Source organism: Primulina tabacum, chromosome 5 (assembly GCF_025594145.1).
Source record: "Primulina tabacum isolate GXHZ01 chromosome 5, ASM2559414v2, whole genome shotgun sequence".
NCBI lineage: Eukaryota > Viridiplantae > Streptophyta > Magnoliopsida > Lamiales > Gesneriaceae > Primulina > Primulina tabacum.
The window spans coordinates 17,197,830-17,221,201 of NC_134554.1; the positions used below are offsets into that span (position 1 = coordinate 17,197,830).

At 36.5% G+C, this 23,372-nt stretch overlaps 1 protein-coding gene across 1 annotated transcript; it reads right to left on the reverse strand.

The window, feature by feature from the left end:
- Positions 1–7,995: 7,995 nt before the first annotated feature.
- On the reverse strand, positions 7,996–8,743 carry LOC142544887 (uncharacterized). The gene has a single exon (XM_075651913.1). The coding sequence runs from the start codon at positions 8,710–8,712 to the stop codon at positions 8,146–8,148; it is 567 nt and encodes a 188-aa protein (XP_075508028.1). The 5' UTR covers positions 8,713–8,743; the 3' UTR covers positions 7,996–8,145.
- Between the last annotated feature and the right edge of the window lie 14,629 nt (positions 8,744–23,372).

Here is a 23,372-nt window from a genome sequence, read left to right on the forward strand (position 1 = left end):
CATGCTCTTGATGTATTTGACACTTACCTTATTTATATGTTATATTTTTTGTACCTGATGAAAGAGATAAGTGTCAAATTAAGAAAAATGAAAGTGGTATTGGAATTTTGGGCTTTAAACGAAAAGATTTGGATTTTAACTCCATAAGCAGAAACTTACTAGTATTCTCAGCCCATAGTGTTTAAGCCCAATCAGTTTGAAGACTATAAACTTGAAATGGCCCATTTTTTTCGTGGACTTGTGTTTATGGAAAACAATCGAGTGCTTGCAAATCCAACTAAGCTAACGTCGAATGAAGTTACGACTAGGCAGAAAATTCAACTTGAGTCGATATCGATACATATTCCAGATTCATCACACGAAAAAATATAAAACTTCATTACTCTTTAGGAAAATTCGTAGTGAAAATAATAGGTCGCAAAGCGAGTATCAATATCGATCGATCATCTTGCATTTTACAAAAAATTATATTTGATGGTATCAGTGAAAAAAATATTTTTATTGTGTAGTTAATTTATTGAATGCTATGAATCAATTGATATACCAAATAATACAACCTTATAAAATAGTGAATGTAATTAATTGATAGTACCCAAAAATAAAGTACTCGAACTCTAAAATTCACCTTAATATGTATGCCACAATGAATAATCGTATAATTGTATAAGATAGTGGAAGTAATTGACATGTTATTATCAAACATTTATAATAAGGTCAAAATATACAGTTATAAGCTAAAACAAAGCTCTATTTTTTATTTCTTATACTTGTTGTTGGAAAATTTGATGCTTAATGAATGAAAATTAAGCAAATAAATCAATGTATTTGATTGGAAAAATTCGAAACGAAGAACGAAGCTTAATGAACGAATATTAGGTTCGGTGGTTCTAAAATAAACTCGCAACAAGTTCATCAAATGTTGAACGAACTTAAAACGAGTAGTCGGAACATGTAAGGGACGAAAATCGAAAAAAAAAAAAAGAAAAAAAAACTCGGCATGAGCAGTAGCCGACGCGCACCCGCGCGCGGTTCTGCGCGCAGGTGCGCGCGCCTGCCACTGCGCGAGGGCCGGCGCGCGGGTGCGCGCGCCTGACAGTGTCTGGTGCGCACATGCGCGCGCCTGCCGAGCGCTCTCGGCAGGCGCTGCCAAGCGCGCTCGGCACGGCAGCGTGCGAGCGGGCGTGTGCCCCTGCGCGCACAGACGCGTCCCTTCGGATTTTTTCGAATTTTCTGATGGTTTTTCAATTCCTTTGGCATTGTTTGATGCTTGTGATCAGTTACAGTGGCCAAGAGACACCCCCTATGAATTAAAGATCATGTCTTTTCATTTCAAAAAAAATTAAATGCATGATTATTTAAAATCAAACACACATAACATCATATGCATATAGTCTTCTTCCTTCTTCTTCAAGAGAGAGTTCATCCATTTCTTTGTGAAAGAACTTGAATATTTGAGTGCTCATTATTCAAGTGTTGTAGTTGTATCTTGGGAGAAGATTGCCACAAACTCTAGCACATTGTGAGGGCAAATTCTTCTTAAGGACAAAATGTTCAACACTTGCCTCTACAAAGCCATTTTCATTGTTTTCTTCTTGTTTTCCCTCATATTTGAATACCCCATACAACAATCTTAAGAAGAATTTTGTATTTTGATCATTTGCAAGAAGAATATCAATGGCATCATCATCTACAACACCACATGCAAGCATTGCACAAGGAGAGAAACCGGAGAAATTTTTTGGTGCGGATTTCAAGAGATGGCAACAAAAGATGCTTTTCTATCTCACAACCTTGAGTTTGTCAAGGTTCTTGAAGGAGGATCCTCCCACTGTTGCTGAAAACGAGACAGATACCAACATGAGGGCCGCTTTGGATGCTTGGAACCAAAGTGATTTCTTGTGTAAGAACTACATCCTCAATGACTTGACAATGCATTGTACAATGTGTATTGTCAAGTCAAGACCGCCAATGAACTATGAGATATGCTTGATAAGAAATACAGGGCGGAGGATGCGGGCTTGAAGAAGTTCATTGTTGGGAGATTTTTGGACTTCAAGATGGTGGACTCAAAATCTGTGATGGGTCAAGTGCAAGAACTACAACTTCTCTTGCACGAGATTCATGCGGAAGGAATGAGTCTAAGCGAGTCCTTCCAAGTTGCTGCCATGATCGAGAAACTATCCCCATTGTGGAAAGATTTCAAAAATTACTTGAAGCACAAAAGAAAGGAGATGGGATTGGAGGATCTCATTGTGAGATTGAGGATAGAAGAGGACAACAAGAGCACCGAGGCCAAGGCAAGTAAAATGGCAGCGAGGGTGAATATTGTTGAATCGAATTCTCAAGGGAAGAAGAGGAAGTTTGAAAAGCAACCACAACAAGGCCAACAACCACCAAACAAGAAGAAGTTCAAAGGCACTTGTTATAACTGCGGAAAACCAAATCACATGGCCAATGATTGTAGGAAGCCAAAGAAGGGAAATCCTCAAGCCAACGTTGTTCAAGAAAGGTCGGTACCATTAGATTTTTCTCAACTTGATTTGACTGCAGTTATTTTGGAAGCAAATTTGGTGGAAAACTCCAATGAATGGTGGGTTGATACGGGAGCAACTCGACACATATGCTCCAACAAGGGGATGTTCTCCACATACACTCCATCGACCGGGAGAAAACTTTACATGGGGAACTCCGCTACGTCTGAGGTAGTGGGCACCGGCAATGTAGTACTGAAGATGACATCGGGTTTGGAAGTAACCCTTGTTGATGCACTTCATGTACCGGACATAAGAAAGAACCTCGTGTCGGGGTCTCTGTTGGTCAAACTTGGGTTTAGACTAGTATTTGAGTCTAACAAAGTTGTATTGACCAAGAATGGTCATTTTATTGGAAAAGGATATCTCGATGAGAACCTTTTCAAGTTGAATGTAATGGCTATACGCCAAAGTGTTGTTGAAAGTAATAAAGGAGAAAGTTCTATTTACTTGCTTGAGTGTTCTCATTTATGGCATGTTCGTTTAGGACACGTAAATTTTAATACCTTGCAACGTTTAATGAAACTTGAATTATTGCCTAGACACAACGTCGATCCAACACAAAAATGCGAGATATGTGTTGAAGCAAAAATGACCAAAGCGCCTTACCACTCGATTGAAAGATGTACAACTCCTCTAGAATTAATACACACCGATCTTGGTGATTTAAAATTTGTACAAACCAGAGGAGGGAAAAGATACTACGTGACATTCATTGATGATAATACAAGATACTGTTACGTATATCTTTTGAGGTCAAAAGATGAAGCTCTTGAAGCATTCAAATGTTATAAGACCGAAGTTGAGAATCAACTAGGCAAACAAATAAAAAGAGTTCGAAGCGATATAGAGGGCGAATATGGAGCACCGTTTGATGAATTCTGCACATCTGTGGGTATAATTCATGAAACGACTGCTCCTTATTCACCACAATCGAATGGAATTGCCGAAAGAAAGAATCGAACTCTGAAAGATATGATGAATGCTATGTTAATAAGTTCAGGACTACCCCAAAACTTGTGGGGGGAAGCAATACTATCGGCTAATCACATCCTGAACAAGATACCCCACAAGAAAAATGACAAGTCACCTTATGAATTGTGGAAAGGTTACAAACCTTCCTACAAGTACCTTAAAGTGTGGGGGTGTCTAGCTAAGGTTGAAATACCAAAGCCTAAACAAGAGCGGATTGGACCAAAGACGGTCGACTGCATATTCATCGGATATGCACATAATAGTAGTGCCTATAGGTTTATAGTGCACAAATCTGAAAATGCAGAAATGAATACGGGCATGACAATTGAGTCAAGAAATGCAGTATTTTTTGAAAATATATTTCCTTGTAAAGAGAGGAAAGAAAATGGTTCTAGCAAAAGGAAACTTGAGACGGAGAATGAAGGTCAAGTACCTACACATGATCCAACTCTAAATGAAAATGCTATACCATTGGAAGGTTCTTCAAAAGAGCAAGAGGCAAGAAGAAGTAAAAGGGCTAGAATTTCAAAGTCCTTTGGCCCAGGCTTCCATACTTTTATGTTGGAGAATGAACCAAAGAACATACAAGATGCTCTGGCTAGCCCTGAAGCTCCTTACTGGAAAGAAGCCATCAACTCTGAAATGGATTCTATTTTGCAAAAACATACTTGGGAACTAGTGGATCTTCCACCAGGTACCAAGCCATTGGGATGCAAATGGATATTGAAAAGGAAAATGAGAATTGATGGAAGTATTGAAAAATACAAAGTCAGGCTTGTGGCCAAAGGCTATAAACAAAGAGAAGGTCATGATTTCTTCGACACTTATTCACCAGTTTCAAGAATAACATCCATTCGTGTGCTCATTGCTATTGCAGCTTTGCATAACCTTGAGATACATCAAATGGATGTAAAGACAGAATTCTTAAATGGTGAACTTGAAGAAGAAATATATATGGAGCAACCTAAAGGCTTCATAGTTAAAGGACAAGAAAGAAAATTATGTCGTTTAATTAAGTCACTATATGGACTTAAACAAGCGCCCAAGCAGTGGCACGAAAAATTTGACAAGGTAGTATTGTCAAATGGATTTAAGATTAATGAGTGTGACAAATGTGTTTACATTAAAGGCACTCGAGAATTTTATGTGATAGTATGTCTATATGTGGATGACATGCTAATAATGGGGAATAGCCAAGAGTTGATTAAGGGTACAAAGAAAATATTGACAAAACATTTTGATATGAAAGATATGGGTATTGCTGATGTAATTCTAGGGATTAAAATATTTAGAACTCCAGAAGCAATAGTCTTATCTCAGTCTCATTATGTAGAAACAGTGTTGAAGAAGTTCAACGCTTATGACTCTACCCCAGTAAAAACGCCTTTAGACGTAAATGTCCATTTGGCGAAGAATCGTGGAGAACCAGTTTCCCAACTGGAATACTCCAGAATAATTGGAAGCCTTATGTACATCACTAATTGTACTAGACCTGACATCGCTTGTGCAGTTAACCAGTTAAGTCAGTTTACAAGTAATCCTAGTGATGCACACTGGAAGGTGTTGACAAGGGTGCTTAGATATTTAAAGCACACCTCAGAATATGGACTAAATTACACAAGGTATCCTGCAGTACTTGAAGGATACTGTGATGCAAGTTGGATTTCTGATACCAATGACTCCAGATCCACCAGTGGCTATGTATTTAGCATTGGTGGAGGAGCCGTCTCTTGGAGGTCATCGAAACAAACTTGCATTGCTAGGTCTACTATGGAATCGGAGTTCATAGCGCTAGATAAAGCTGCAGAAGAAGCTGAATGGCTTCGCAACTTTCTAGAGGACATTCCATGTTGGACAAGTCCAGTGCCAGCAATCATGATACATTGCGACAGTCAGTCGGCAATTGCAAGGGCACAAAACAGTATGTACAATGGCAAGTCTCGACACATTCGTCGAAGACATAATACTGAGCGACAGTTGATCTCTAATGGAGTTATATCTGTTTATTATATTAAATTAAAGGATAACTTAGCGGATCCGCTTACAAAAGCATTAAATAGAGATCAAATGTACTGTCTGTCAAGAGGAATGTGTTTAAAACCTACCAAATAAAGTTTTCATAGTGGCAACCCAACCTTGTAGATTGGAGATCCCAAGATCTTGGTTCAATGGGACAACTAAATTATGAGAACTTGAGGAATCACTCCTCATTCCTAAGACGATGAGTGAAGTTGCCTACAAAGGTAGTGAGGTATAATATTGTACTTTTAATGATTCCGTAGCTTACAAAAGCGGGGTAAGTAGGATACCTTTTTACAAGGAGATCACCTATGTACGTGTGAGGATGGGCCGCCTCGATGAAACACGTATGAAGCCAAGATGTGTTCCATGGCCAAAACGGACACAAACGATAAAACAAAATGGAAATGGAAGAAAGGTTATCGTGTGGGTACAATTGTCTGGTTTTACATGAACCGCCAAGAAGTTCAAGACATCACGTTCACTTCGTGGCCTAGTAAATCCGATTGTATTCCACTAGGGAAGGTTCAAAGCCAAAAGCTACCTCTCCTGGATGCGATAATTTTTCGTATATACTCTCTCTTAATGCATCCGAGCATTCATGCATTAATTTCATTCATGTGGGGGATTGTTGGAAAATTTGATGCTTAATGAATGAAAAATAAGCAAATAAATCAATGTATTTGATTGAAAAAATTCGAAACGAAGAACGAAGTTTAATGAACGAATATTAAGTTCGGTGGTTCTAAAATAAACTCGCAACAAATTCATCAAATGTTGAACGAACTTAAAACGAGTAGTCGGAACATGTAAGGGACGAAAATCGGAAAAAAAAAGGAAAAAAGAAAAAAGAAAAAAAAAACTCGGCATGAGCAGTAGCCGACGCGCACCCGCGCGCGGGTCTGCGCGCAGGTGCGCGCGCCTGCCAGTGGTAGGCGCGCACCTGCGCGAGGGCCGACGCGCGGGTGCGCGGGTCTGACAGTGTCTGGCGCGTACATGCGCGCGGAGTGGCGCGTGCCTGCCGAGCGCTCTCGGCAGGCGCTGCCGAGCAGTGCGAGCGGGCGTGCGCCCCTGCGCGCACAGACGCGTCCCTTCGGATTTCGAATTTTCTGATGGTTTTTCAATTCCTTTGGCATTGTTTGATTCTTGTGATCAGTTACAATGGCCAAGAGACACCCCCTATGAATTAAAGATCATGTCTTTTCATTTGAAAAACATTAAATGCATGATTATTTAAAATCAAACACACATAACATCATATGCATATAGTCTTCTTCCTTCTTCTTCAAGAGAGAGTTCATCCATTTCTTTGTGACAGAACTTGAATATTTGAGTGCTCATTATTCAAGTGTTGTAGTTGTATCTTGGGAGAAGATTGCCACAAACTCTAGCACATTGTGAGGGCAAATTTTTCTTAAGGACAAAGTATTCAACACTTGCCTCTACAAAGCCATTTTCATTGTTTTCTTCTTGTTTTCCCTCATATTTGAATACCCCATACAACACTTGTAACATCGCAAAGTCGTTCAGCTGACTCATGGACATGAGGGACAAGACTTACTTGGATGCCAATAAATCGGAATTCTACTATGTGTCTGAGGGATTTGGATCCTATGCTGTGACTGAACCTATGCTGTACTCTTTTTACACAAGATGATCAGTTGATCATCTCGTTATGTCTGACAATTTTTCAAATTTATCTGACACTATGTGAGGTCCATCAGATTATCAATTGATCATCTCGTGTAAAAAGACAAAAGTGCACAACACATGGTGCCGTGTTTTCAGCCACAACAGATGATCCAAATCCTGAGTCTGAGTGATAGATTAATATGTCTTATCTCTTTTATGGCTCATCTATCTAACTAGATCAAATGATGTAATGTCAGCAACTTGACGCATTAGAGTTTCAGGATTCACAAGAGGTCGTCATCCATGCCAATGTTAATCTCGCTACACTGCTTTAAATCAACGTGATATTAACTAACAAATTATCATTGCTGAAATCTTATATATATGTTGAATACTCAAGCTCGACCCTGGATCTACTCACAAAAGGATAAGTTCACTAGAGTTCTAATTTCCACCTGTAGCTTCTGTGAAATTGATTAGGAGAATTCGTTTATATTATATTATTCTTCTTAGCTTTTCTGCTAGGAATTTTTTACTTTTAAATGGCATATATTCGAAACGGATTTAACATGTTTCTTTTGTAAAGCAAAGTCATATAAAATGTTAAAGAACATGATAGTCCCAACATATACTAAAATTTTGAATAATAATAATAATATCCCTAGCGAATTAATCAATCAATTCATAGCAAGTCGTAAAGATTGAATATTACTATTTCAAATGCCAAATAGATTCATTATGAGTTCCGGGGGGTTTAGAACAATTTGTGATTCAACAAATATCTACACAAACGAGGTTTGAATTTGCACAAATCTCAATAAAACAAAAAAAGAGGAAGAAGAAAATTCAATAACCCTTTTTTGATTTCTCCATACTCCATGCAGTCAATAGTATTATCACACTAATTCAAGAGAGAAAAAGTAATAAAGAAAAAGTTACAAATTTCATAAATCTAAATTGATAATCCATTATTACAATGAATTAATATTCATATACTTCTAGCCATCATTTCTTGAAATCTTCTGTAAGATTCTTGCTTCTCCAACCTGAACTTCTCGTGGCAATTGGCAATGAACAAATCAGCGAGCTTATCAATCTCGTTAATCCTGAATGAATCCATCTCATTACCCTTCTCCTCAAGCCACTGCAGATACCCCGAAAGCTCGCCGTCATCGTCTCGCATATTTTCATAAGTCGAAATCGGGTAATTACTCCAAGAGTTCTCAAGCTGCATCACAGGCATGACATGTGAAGAACACCAATTGTAGTGCAGTCTGAATGAACCAAAAAACAGCTTATTCTTCTGCTTACCGCTCTTGTCTAATTTCTTCAACGGGAATCGCGCAAAGTGGATGAATTGTATGTCTTTGAGGTGTCGAAGTAGGAACGATTTCGCCTTGGTTAGAGCTCGAGCTAGTCGATAAATATGCGAGAATACGTAGGCTTGGATTAGGGTTTTGTGTTTCATGTAAGTTAAGGAAGAGGGTGGCAGTTTGATGGAGAAAATGTGAAGGGAATGATTGAAAGATTTTGTTGGAGGGGATGGCTTATACATTTTAGTGTATTTTGAGGGAGAATATTGTGTCTGGAATGGATTTTAAATATATAGCATATTGGTTTCCAAAATGGCACAAGGAGTAGGTGATTTAAATAAAAGTGCAAACAACTTTGCAAATTTTGAATTAGGACTTTTTCTTTCTCTTTGTCCTGTCACAAGGACTCATTGGACCCATGGTCATGTCCACTTTTGAGTTTTATAAGTAATTGGGAAGTTGTTCCTTCTTGTTTTTAAAACTTTAACTCCACTAATTTTTAAAAAAAATCAATGTTTTTTTGCTCATTGAAAATATATAGATATCTATGTTATAAGTAATGTTATATTATATTTTAATAAAATTTGAAGAGTTTAAAATAATTAATTTTGGTGTTATGATGTGCTAAATTCTTAAACATTTGAAATATCACTGCTACAACATTATCTAGTGATTAAACAAAAAATATCTATACACAAATGATTAAAATTTTATTGAGTATGTCTCTTGTGAGACTGTATCACATATCTATATTCGTGAGACAGATTGACACGCTCTATATTTGTATTGAAAAATAATAGTTTTGATATAAAAAACAATATTTTTTTCATGAGTTTGTCTGATAAGTGAGCTGTCTCAGAAAATTGACTTATGAGACGGTCTCACATGAGTTTTTGTGATATTTAAAATAAAAAATACAACACTCCTATAATAATTATTTAACAATAATAATCTGAAAAATATTTAATCAAAAAATCATTCTAACTAACTACAAACAATCTTATTAAAAAAAAACACCTATAAAAGGTCATATTTTTTGAGTCTTCAGTAATCTATATTCGATTAATTTAACTCCAAAACAAAGGGAAAACGAGTTTAACAAAAAGAAATTTGTAAAGACGCAACATTATATGCTTAGGGCCACTAGTACTTTATTAAATTTTTTTATCTTTGAACCCGAGGGTCTTAAAATTTAAATCCATCCTTACTGGGAAGCAAAAAATATGCTATGTAATATTGTTAATTCCGCATTGGATTTTTTTTGCAATTTCTTTAAATGTTGGATAATAATGACCATTAAACACTCGTGGGTTATTATGTGAGAACCTGAATTTCCAGCAGCTACAAATGTTTCAGCAGCTATCAAAATTCCAGCAGCAACTCATATTTCAGAAGCTGGTATTTTTCCAGTAGACATGTATTTTTCCAGCAGACATATATTTTCCAGCAGACAGAATCCAGCAGCAGAAGAGCGAGAAAGCAGCAGACAGTTACTGATTCAGCTTAGACTTGTAACTGAGGCATTAACATGAAATAAAGGCTGTTAATGGCAGATTATGGTCATTAATTGGGAGGCTAACAGTCAGAATTTGACCTATAAATAACACTTTCAAACCTCTGAATTGGGTTACACAAATCTTGATATTATCACTTGAATTTTCGAGCTAAAGGAGTACTTATTTTCGAGCAGTAGAATCCAGTAGGAAGAGCAACCAGAATTCTAGTAGACTTCAACCGAAATTCTAGCAAATTACTGTAAGTGGGCTTATGTATAAATATCTTGAAATCCGTTTGATAATTCTGTTTTAAAGTTCAGTTTCTGTATGTTTGATTTCTGATATATGATTTTGAAGCACTGAAACTCCCTAGTGAACTAATGGTAGGAATATATATTCTGAACATTTCTGAATTCTGATTCTGATTCTGACCTCACCCCTTAGAGGAGAGAATCCAGCAAGCGCATGCCGTAGACCTTGCAAATGGCATGGAAGTTGAGGTGTTTTTCGCGCAAACTTCAAATGGCCATAACTTTTGATCCAGGAGGAATTTTTTACTATTAAAAGTAGGCGTTGGAAAGCTCTCGACGAGGAGAACCTAACCCCAAAATCCTTCTTTAAGATAGTGATATCATCATTTCCGTAATATTTTTCAATTTTTCGAAACTTTGAGGAATTTTCATTTTCGAACGGCGTAGCATTTTTACATCAAACTTGGTACCATTCATGTTCTTGATGTGAATGATTTTTAGTATATTTTTCACGGAAGTCCGAGACCAAAATTTTTTTGAGCTATTGAATGCATAGACAGTACTGATTTTGTTAATTCCAGTAATTGTCTATAACTCAACCTGTACTCTTGAGATCAATTCTGAACATTCACTCTCCTGTTTTGGATGAAGATTATGACTGATCAGAGTAGCTACATTAAGAGCTTAGAGAAGAAGAAGTACCTATAGATGTAGTGGAAAAAGAACAGTGATAATGGAGAGATAATAAGGTAGATTAGATTGGTATTATCATACGAAAAGAAAAAAATGTAATATTCTTTAGGAATGTACCAAGATAAGTTGAATCATATTGGGAATGTACCTATCTGATATAAGTTGACTTACATTTTTGGGAATTTACCTATCGAAGATAAGCTTCTGACTTAAGATGAATTGTCTGACTCGAGGATAATAAATTATTTATGAAAATATGAGATAAGGATTATATAAGCTTTGAAATTCAGATGTAAGAGTAAAATTTTTGTCAATAATTAATGGTATGTACATTAAATTTGGGATGCTAAGAGAAAGACATCCAATGAAACTTGTTTGTGTTAAAACATGTTGGACTCATAGTCTTGATTAAGGAAAGATTTAGTAAATGAAGAATTGTCTGAGGATTTAGTTTCTTCCGTTCAATGTTGAAACAAATTTTAACTAAGTTATAATTATTGGGACTTGAAGCAATCGGCTGATAAGGAGTTATATTCTAAGATTCTATATTAGTTTCAAGATTTGAGTTAGTAATCATGTTAATTTTAAGATAGAATAAAATAAGTATGGATACACATATATTCAATGCCGATCTTATACAGTGTACTTTCGGGAATTGATTGGTTGGACAAGAATCATGTAATGGTAGATTGTCGGAGTAAGAATGCCAAACCCCAATCCAAGAAGAAATCGTACTTCGTGGTAAAGATAAGGAACATAAATCCTTCCTTTCTACTTCTCAGACCTAGAAAGTCTAACTAGCATTGATCGATCAGCGAGGTAAATAACGAAGTTACTCTAAAGATAGAGGATATTCCAGTTATTCAGGAATTTTCGACGTCTTTCCCGAAGAACTCCCTGGCACAATCCCCGATCGTGAAGTGGAGTTTGAGCTCAACTTGATTCCTAGGGCTACACCAATCTCAAAAGCACCATAACGTATGGCTCCAGCAAAGTTGAAAGAACTCAAAGAACAACTTCAAGAATTGTTGGATAAGAAGCAAATTCAACCAAACGCATCTCTGTGGGGAGCTCCTGTCCTGTTCGTAAAGAAGAAGGACGGAAGCATGAGATTGTGTATCGATTACAGAGAACTGAATAAGATCACAATCAAGAATAAGTATCCGCTTCCAAGGATAGATGGCCTGTTTGACCAACTCAAGGGAGCTACAGCCTTTTCCAAGCTCCGACTTAAGGTCAGGCTACCACCAACTGAAGGTCAAGACAGACGATATTCCGAAGAGAGCTTTCAGAACAAGATATGGACACTATGAGTTTATAGTAATGCCGTTTGGATTAACAAACGCTCCGGCAGCCTTCATGGATCTCATGAACAGGGTGTTCAAACCACTTCTTGACAAGTTTGTTGTGGTATTCATCGACGACATTCTAGTGTATTCGTCAAGTGAGGAAGATCACAAAGAATATCTTCGTCTCACCCTCCAGACGCTGAGAGAAAAAGAGCTATACGCCAAGTTCAATAAATGCGAATTTTGGCTAGAAAGCGTCACATTCTTGGGTCACATCGTATCAGTAGCAGGAATAACTGTGGACCATAAGAAAGTTGAAGCAATCTCAGATTGGCCGAGACCAAATTCAGTGACAGAAATTAGAAGTTTCTTGGGATTAGCGGGCTATTACCGAAAATTTGTTGAAGGATTTTCTTCAATAGCCATACCCCTCACCAAGCTCGCACAGAAGAACTCTAAGTTTCAATGGAGTGAAAATGTGAGCAAAGCTTCGAGACTTTGAAGAAGAAGCCTATCTCAACTCCAGTGTTAGTGTTGCCAACTGAAGGCAAAGACTTCACCATCTACAGTGATGCATCTAAAGGAGGTTTAGGATGTGTACTCATGCAAGAGGGAAGGGTGATTGCATACGCATCGAGACAGTTGAAGACGTATGAACAGAATTACCCAGCACATGACCTCGAGCTAGTAGCAGAGGTATTTGCACTCAAGATTTGGAAACACTGTTTATATGGTGCTAGATGTGAAATATTCACCGATCATCAAAGCCTCAAGTACTTGTTCACTCAGAAAGAGTTAAACATGAGGCAGAGGCGATTGATTGAACTCATGAAGGATTACGACTTGACGATAAGCTACCATCCAAGCAAAGACAACAAGGTAGCAGATGCTTTAAGTCGAAAGAATATGAGTAAGATGATCCTGACATCACTTTCAGCACAATCATGCCTTCGAGAGACTATCAAGATAAGTCAAGATAGAGATTCCGATTTGGTGAAACTGAAAGAGCAAGCTAAAGAAGGGAAATCACCAGACTTCGTTATGGACAACAAAGGAATCTTGTGGATGAAAGGACGATTGTGCGTACCAGACATCTATAACCTTCGACAAGAAGTAATGTCAGAAGCACATAAGTCAAAATTTTCAGTACATCCTGGCAGTACCAAGATGTACAGAGACATGAAGAAGAATTTCTAGTGGAGTAGAATGATAAAGGATGTTGCGACATTTGTTTCCAAGTGTCACGTGTGCCAGCAAGTCAAGGCAGAGCACCAAAGACCTGGAGGACTTCCGCAACCTCTAGAAATTCCAGAATGGAAATGTGAGCATATTTCTATGGATTTTGTAGTGGGTTTACCAAAGACGAGACAATGTCATGACGGAATATGGGTAATCGTAGATAGACTCACAAAATCTGCGCATTTCTTACCTGTCCGCATGAATTATAATTTGGACAAGCTAGCCACCTTGTACATGAACTAGATCATGCGATTACATGGAGTACCAGCTAGCATACTATCAGACAGAGACCCTAGATTTACATCTCGATTTTGGAAGAGCTTTCAACAAGCTATGGGGACTAAGGTTACTCTTAGTACGACATATCACCCTCAGACCGATGGCCAAACTGAGAGGACAATTCAAACTCTAGAAGATATGCTGAGAGCATGTGCTCTAGACTTCAGTGGTAATTGGAGTGAACATCTACCCTTAACCGAGTTCGCATACAATAATAGTTACCACAGTAGTATTGGAATGACACCATACGAAGCTCTGTATGGACGAAAGTGTCGATCGCCACTGTATTGGGATGAGGTATGGGAAAAAGCCATTGCTGGACCCGAAATGATCCAAGAAACAGTGGATAAAGTCGCTTTGATCAAGGAAGAGATTGAAAGCTGCACAAGATCGACAGAAAAGCTGGGCTGATCAGAAAAGACGACCCGTGGAATTTGAAGTTGGAGAAAAGGCATATGTGAAAGTGTCACCCATGAAGGGTGTAATCCGATTCAACAAGGCTGGGAAACTGAATCCCAGATACGTCGAACCATTTGAAATTCTTGAGAAAGTGGGAACACTTGCTTATAGATTAGCACTTCCACCCGACATGTCAAGAATTCACAATGTATTCCACGTTTCGCAGCTGAGGAGATATATTTCCGATCCTAGTCATATTCTTGACGCTGGACCACTGTTGGTTGAGGGAAATTTAAATGAAGTACTGAAATATGAAGAGATTCAAATTCGAATTGTGGATAACAAAGACCAAGTACTGAGGCGACGAACTATTCCATATGTCAAAGTACAATGGTCCAACCATACCGAAAGAGAAGCTACTTGGGAGTTGGAAGAAAAGATGCGAGCACAATACCCTTATCTCTTTGAAGATCATGCATAGCCAAGTTTCGAGGACGAAACTTCTCATAAGGAGAGAGGGATGTGAGAACCTTGAATTTCAGCAGCTAGAAATGTTTCAGCAGCTATCAAAATTCCAGCAGCAGCTCATATTTCAGAAGCTGGTATTTTTCCAGCAGACATGTATTTTCTAGCAGACAGAATCCAGCAGCAGAAGAGCGAGAAAGCAGCAGACAGTTACTGATTCAGCTTAGACTTGTAACTGAAGCATTAACATGGAATAAAGGCTGTTATGGCAGATTATGATCATTAATTGGGAGGCTAACAGTCAGAATTTGGCCTATAAATAACACTCTCAAACCTCTGAATTGGGTTACCCAAATCTTGATATTATCACTTGAATTTTCGAGCTAAAGGAGTACTTATTTTCGAGCAGTAGAATCCAGTAGGAAGAGCAACCAGAATTCTAGTAGACTTCAACCAAAATTCTAGCAAATTACTGTAAGTGGGCTTATGTATAAATATCTTGAAATCCGTTTGATAATTCTGTTTTAAAATTCAGTTTCTGTATGTTTGATTTCTGATATATGATTTTGAAGCACTGAAACTCCCTAGTGAACTAATGGTAGAAATATATACTCTGAACATTTCTGAATTCTGATTCTGATTCTAACCTCACCTCTTAGAGGAGAGAACATATAGGGGACTGATATCAGTTTAGCCATGAAATTCACTAACGTGCTCAGTGCTTACTAATTCTGATTTCTGTTCTGAAACCTGTGATTTCTGAATTCTGATTTCTGTTCTGAAAAGATGAGTTTCTGTATATTATTGTATTACTGTTTCTGTTGAAAATGATTTCGAAAACTGGGAGTTATTCCCGCCCCTGCTTACTGAGTGACAATCATATCACTCACCCACCAAACCCATCTCAGATAAGAACGAGGAAGAAAAGTTAGTAGAAGAAGAGCAGATTCAATTTTGGGGCTGGTGATGAAGATTGTTGTTCTCAGTTCTGATTCATATTTTAAATTCCGCTGTATCTGTTCCGACATTGTATTTCTGGTTTTACATTTCCGCTGTAAAACATTATTAATTGAGTTGTATCAGACATTGAATATTCAGTATTATGGATAAAATACTGGTTTCTGAATTCTGTACTTCTGAGGCTTGTTGTTTTCGAATGTGAATTTGAGAGCAACGCCGGTGTCAACCGACCCCGTCTCGGAGCGTGACATATTATTTATATCATTATGTGTAAAGTAAATTTATAATAATGTTATTATTGTCATTTGTCACGATAACCTCCAACGACATTTAATAATACCCTAAAGTATATTGATCATGTTTGGTTGGTCAATTGTTTGTTTTTCTCCATGTTTTATGAAGTCAGAACTCACATCGATACTAGTTATCGGCGAGTACTTTGATATGTTGTACTACCAACCATGCTTGCTTATGTGTCAACAATTGAGATACACTCACTTAATGAATCTATAATTTTGTGTGTGTGTGTCTATATATATATATATATAGTTTAATGGAATTAATTTTCCGGCAAAATATAATCTTAAATCAGCCCGATTTGCGCCCTCGTAGATAACAAATTAACCTTATCAAGTTAAATGGTGTGGATCGTTTTCGAAAAGTTTAATAATTAATGCAAAAAATTCATTTATTCATGTAAACGTACGTTGTCAATAGATAATTTATTTCCCTCAAGTCCCATGTTTTCCTTCAGTTTAAGTGCCCAAGGACATATATAAACCTTCTATGTTAATTTATGAATAAATTTCCTATTAGGACCAGCTTAAAATTAATGCCTAATAACATTACATTGAATCATCAAACAGTATTGAGGAGATCGATATTGAAAGGGCGTCCGCTTAAGGTCGGCCCAAGTGGTCGAGCCTATGTCATAATTTGTGTTAGAGGAGGCCTGCGTTCGCGCGGCCTCTGCCAAAAAGAAAAACAATATTGAGGAGATGGTGTATGTAATGAGATCAAGTTGTATATATTGGTGACTAAAGAGATATCATTTATGGAATGACAGAAGCTGTGAAGATACACCGAATCAACCATCACCTTTTTTAATTAGTTTGGAAAAATTGTTCACGTTTGGAACACAATATGTCAATCATTGGAAGCCCTAAATGACTTCATAACATATTAATTGTTTTGATTTAGACGCGCGCGTCGTACTATATATATTATATTGGATGGAATATATATAACTTTATGCATTTCTTGATTTGGTCTGATGGATTTTAGATTCTCACAAGATACATGAAGTCATTCGAAATTCATAAATTATTTCTCATATCAAATGCATGCATCATGTATGTACTCGATCCTATCTTGTTTGTGTTGGTCTAATATAGTATTAGTATTTGTCTTGGGAAATCACGGGATAGAAATGGGTGAACCAAATGGTTACGAGAAAAAAAGTCGAGGCAAGAGTTTGACTATTTTTCCTTAAAACAATATTGCCACGCCCCCGTGCTCACGATTTTTGGCAATTCGTTTCTCAAATACAAATACCACGACTTCAAAATAGTATCACTACAAATATTAAAATCACGCGAACTTTGATATGTTTATAATGCTATCCTGATGGTAAACAAATTTTTCAATTTCGAATTCAACCATTAACTTAAAAATCCAATTCCAAAAATTTAAATTTTGCAAAACTTGGAGTTAAATCATTAAGAATTTGACTGAAATCTTAAGCGGAAGCGTACCTGAAGCCATAATCCTGAATTCTTTAGAACGTGTCTTGATCTTTCAGATCTACGCGCTCTTTCCTTGAGAGAATTCTTTAGTTTTTCTACAGAACTATTTTCTTAATGGGAGAGAGAATAGTGAAAGTGATAACGCGAGATATGGGGACCATGACCTATATTTATAGATAATGTTTATCAATATCTTCTGATATTTCTGTTTTATTAGCCCATCAAAAAACAGAAATTACACTTATGTCTCTACACATTAAAGGCCCACAACCCATTAGATACATTAAAGCCCAATAACCCGAAACATTAATTGATCACTTTATTTTGGGCTTAACTTAATAGACAACCCACAAAACATAATTATTCACATATAAGCCCATATAAATAAATTGATCCAACAATGCATGCATCATGTACGTACTCTATCCTATATTATTTGTGTTGGTCTAATATAGTATTAGTATATGTCTTGGGAAATAATAGGATAGAAGTTGGTGTATCAAATGGCTACGAGAAAAAAAAATTGAGGCAAGAGTTTGACTTTATTTCTTTAAAACGATATTGCAGCGTCCCCGTGCTCATGATTGTTGGCAATTCGTTTCTCAAGATACAAATACCACGACTTCAAAATAGTATCACTACAAATATTAAAATCACGCGAACTTTGATATGTTTATAATGCTATCCTGATGGTAAACAAATTTTTCAATTTCGAATTCTAAGCATTAAACTTAAAAATCCAATTCCAAAAATTTAAATTTGCAAAACTTGGAGTTAAACGCAAACGCTTAAAAAATTCAAAACTAAAAGATAATTCTCTAATTTAATTCCAAATTTCAAATTCAAGCGTATGAACTTAGAAAATCCAAATTGAAGATTTTAAATCTTGAAAATTTTAATTTTAAGTGCTAATACTTAAAAAATTTGCATATAGAACTAAACTTAGAGAGAAATGAGAAGAAGAGAAAATTGTGTGTTGAATGTATATGAATATAGTCCTATTTATAGAAAATGAAAAACATTGAATAAAAAACATGCAACATTTCACTTGTCCCAATTGAATTGACCTTTCGGCCAAGTCGCTAAATGGCTGTCTTCAATTGATGCTTTCTTTTTCTTGGTGTGTGTCTTTTTCAATTAATTTCTCAATCACCCTAGTTGGTAATCAAGAAATAAATCCGTCGTCACGCTAGTTCGAATTATTTTATCGATTTTAAATGCGTACAAAACTCATTTTTCTAACGGTTTCATATCATAATACCAAGCAGCTAAGGCAGATTAAGTGATTTCTTATTAGTTTTATCTATACGAAGCCAAATATTTGTTATAGTCGTTTTTACATTATGTAGAACGCAACTGAAAGTGCTGACATATGGTTTTCTTTCAGCGTCATAACATTATGTAGTTGCATAAATTGCAAGTAGGCTAGCTGCCAATTACAGGATTGTTACTTCTAGGAGTGATATACTGTACAGTATCATATTAAAAATTATATACCATATACCTTACCAAAATTACTGTATAAAAAAATTTTATACCAAAATCTACCGTAAATATTCAGCACATATTACTAACATAGCGATTATACCAAAATTGTGTGGTATAGAGAAATTTCGGTATGATTTCAGTATATACCGTTTTATACATAAAAAAACCTAATATTTTTAAAATGTAGTTTTTAAAAATATTATATATTTTTAAATTTTTATATATTGTTTCGGTATTTCGATATTCCGGTATATACTGAAATTTTCAAATTTATACTGTTATTGTACCGAAAAATTCATTATCGTTATCGTACTTTACCGAAATATTTATTATAAATCTTTGATATACCAAAAATTCGGTATTTTTCAATACAGTATTCTCAGTATACTGAAAATTCGACATACGATATATTTTTTTTAATAAGAAAAAACCAAATCTGATTTGTGTAATTTATTATGCATTTTGAATGATTATTGGGTAAATTGTGGAAAAATATCCAAACAAAACTTAATTTTAAATTTACTCCCTATATTAAAAAACTTTGTTTCCACCTCCTAAAAGTATTTGAAAAAGACAAAAATACCCTTATTTGTTAAAATATTTGTAAATTTCAAATGATTGGTTTTCTGGGCCGAAAATGGTATCAGAGTCTAGGTAAAATTATTTCAAACATACAAATTTATTATTACGGTGTAAATAACTGTTCGAGGAGGAGAATTTTCTCAAATTACATGAATTCGAAACCTAGGTTTGAGATTAATTCTTTGCAGGAGCTATTCCAAAATTTTGGAATATTTGAAACAGAAAAATCTAACCAAGGTTAAATATAAAAAACAAAGAGTAACTTATCAAAGTTCTGAGGTAAACATATGATTCAAAATAATAGGTTTTTAGAAATAGTACCAGATTCCTCTAAGATCTCAGGAGATCTGAGAGAAATCCAAAAGACAGTACAAAATTATGGCAGTATGCTGTATTATGTACCTCAAAAGGTAGAGAAGATCCTTGAAAACCAGGAAAAAATTCTCGGGATATTAAAGGAGATTCAAACTAGAATTCAAAACCTAGAACAAAACTCAAGTTCTAGTAAGCGCACTTCAGAAGGAAGGTTACCACCATCCTTTGGTACTGAATCTCTGCTACATCAACGAGGGAAAGCCAAAGTAATGTCAAACCTTTAATTGAAGAAGAAAAATGATCAGTTTTGTCTTCAAATGATTTTTGCAACTCTTGCATTTTTGTTAGAGAAACTGAAGACTTGTTCCAGGAAGAAACTAGTTCAGTTAGCTTCATATTCTTATATTTTAATTTTTTATTTTCATCATGTACCCTCTCATTCTTAATTTTAGGATTGACAATATATGCTTTTAGACTCAACATTTCACTATATTTTTCCCAGTCAGGTTCAGTTTTGCTGTTTAGCAGATCAGTTTCTTAGCTTTAACTTTCTCGAATGAGAGAAAAAGTCTTTGATACTTATTTACCATCTCATGAAGTATAGTGACAAGATCATATTCACAATCTTGATTTTGATGTTAACAAAATTTGTTATTTTGTTTCTTACGAATTTACCTAAGTGCGCAGAAATCTGAAACTGATCACTGATCAGTTACCGAACCAAAACTGAAGCTATCGAGATGCAAACTGAAAGTACCAACTGATTTCCCAAACTGAACCAGTCCAACTGAAATATCACATATCAGTTCAGCTGATAGCTTGTTCAGCAAAAGACCTTCAGAAGCCCGACCAGCTGATGATGAGTTCAACTGATGAAGAGCCCAGCTGACCAGTTCAACTGAATCAGTGAAATCAGTTCATCTGATGAGCCAACAGATTTCACCAAACCAGTTCAGAGCATCTGTTAGGAGCCGACCAGTTTCTAGAACAAAACAAGCTTATCTAAGTGGAATCCAGCTATGCACATTAAGAAAAGCAATTGTCCGATCAAAGGACAATAATGAACGTTGCTCCAGAGCTTAAAGTCGATACGTTCCAGAATGGCTGTCAGATAGTACAAGACACAAATTTCGAGGAACAGATTCAAACTACAAGAAGCATATTTGATGAGTCTTGATATACGGTCACATTGCCTCTATAAATACAAGATCAAGACCATCAACAAAAACAAAGAAGTGTGTGGAAATAAAAGGGGTGTGAACACAGATAAGAGAGGGCACACATAATTCATATCAGCTTACAAGAAACAACCAGCCCGGATTTGAGGGAACACTTCAACGTGTTATCATCTTAGATTAGAAGCACAATTCCCTCAGTGTGTGAGAACACTTTCGTGTTGTATTCATAGATCAGTTCTCACACATGCACACACCATTACTCACATATACACAGAATATTGAGCGTATTGAAAAGCTGAGTGAGTCTTGCACAAAGACTGTCACGCCCCGGGACGGGGGTTGGTTGACACCGGCGTTGCTCTCAAATTTACATTCGAAAACAACAAGCCTCAGAAGTACAAAATTCAGAAACCAGTCTTTTATTCATAATACTGAATAATTCATTATCTGTTACAACTCAAATAACTAATGTTTTACAGCGAAAATGTAAAATCAGACATAACAGTATCTTAACAAATGCAGCGGAAATAACAAAAATAATAACTGAGAACAACAGTCTTCTTCACCAGCCCCAGAATTGATTATGCTCTTCTTCTTCTAACAATTCTTCCTCGTTCTTATCTGAGATGGGTTTCGTGGGTGAGTGATATGGTTGTCACTCAATAAACGGGGGCGGGAATAACTAACAGTTTTCGAAATCATTTTCAACAGAAACAATAATACAAATAATATACATAAAACTCTTCTTTTCAGAACATTAATCAATATTCAGAACAGAAATAAGAAATTAGCAAGTAAGTAAGCACTGAGTACGTTTGTGAATTTCATGGCTAACTGATATCAGTCCCCTATATGTTCTCTCCTCTAAGGGGTGAGGCCAGAATCAGAATTAGAATTCAGAAATGTCCAGAATATATATATTCCTACCATTAGTTCACTAGGTTTCAGTGCTTCAATAATCATATATCAGAAATCAAACATACAGAACTTTGCTTTCAAACAGAATTTATCAAACTGATTTCAAGACATTTATACATAATCCCACTTACCGTAATTTGCTATAAGGTTTCGGTAGAAGTCTGGAATCTACTTGTTCTTGCTACTGGTTTCTACTGCTCGAAAATAAGCACTCTCTTAGCTCGAAAATTCAAGTAATAATCTCAAGATTTGTGTAACCCAATTAAGAGGTTTGAGGGTATTATTTATAGGCAAAATTCTGACTGTTAGCATCTCAATTAATGGCCATAATCTCCCATTAACAGCCTTTATTCCATGTTAAATGCTTCAATTACAAGTCATGAGCTGAATTAGTAACTGTCTGCTGGAATCTCGCTCTTCTGCTGCTGGATTTTATCTGTTGTCTACTTCTGGATTCTAATATGCTGGAAAAATACCAGCTTCTGAAATATTAGCTTCTGCTAGAATTTTTCATTGCTGCTGAAATGCTGGAAATTCGAGTTCTCACATCCCTCCCTCCTTATGAAAAATTTCGTCCTCGAAACATGGCTATGCATGATCCTCAAATAGATAAGGGTCTTGTTCTCGCATCTTTTCTTCCAACTCCCAAGTAGCTTCTCTTTCGGTGTGATTGGACCATTGTACTTTGACATATGGAATAATTCGTCGCCTCAGTACTTGGTCTTTGTTATCCACAATCCGAATCGGAATTTCTTCATACTGTAGTTCTTCATTTAAATTGCCTTCGACCAACAGGGGTCCAGCTTCAAGAATATGACTCGGATCGGAAATATATCTCCTCAGCTGCGAAACGTGGAATACATTGTGAATTCTTGACATGTCGGGTGGAAGTGCTAATCTATAAGCAAGTGTTCCCACTTTCTCTAGAATGTCAAAAGGTCCAACATATTTGTGATTCAGTTTTCCAGCCTTATTGAATCGGATTACACCCTTTATGGGTGACACTTTCACATAGATTTTTCTCCAACTTTAAATTCCACGGGTCCTCTTTTCAGGTCAGCCCAACTTTTCTGTCGATTTTGTGCACTTTTTAATCTCTCCTTGATCACAACGACTTTATCCACTGTTTCTTGGATTAGTTCGGGTCCAACGATGGCTTTTTCCCCTACTTCATCCCAATACAGTGGCGATCGACATTTTCGTCCATACAGAGCTTCGTATGGTGCCATTCCAATAATGCTGTGATAACTATTATTGTACGCGAACTCGATTAAGGGAAGATGTTCACTCCAATTGCCACTGAAATCTAGAGCACATGCTCTCAGCATATCTTCTAGAGTTTGAATTGTCCTCTCTGTTTGGCCATCGGTCTGAGGATGATAGGCTGTGCTAAGAGTAATTTTGGTCCCCATATCTTGTTGAAAGCTCTTCTAAAAATGGGATGTAAACCTCGGATCTATGTCTGATAGTATGCTAGCTGGAACTCCATGTAGTCGTACGATCTCATTCATGTACAATGTGGCTAGCTTGTCCAAATTATAGTTCACGCGGACAGGTAAGAAATGCGCAGATTTCATGAGTCTATCTACGATTACCAAGATGTCA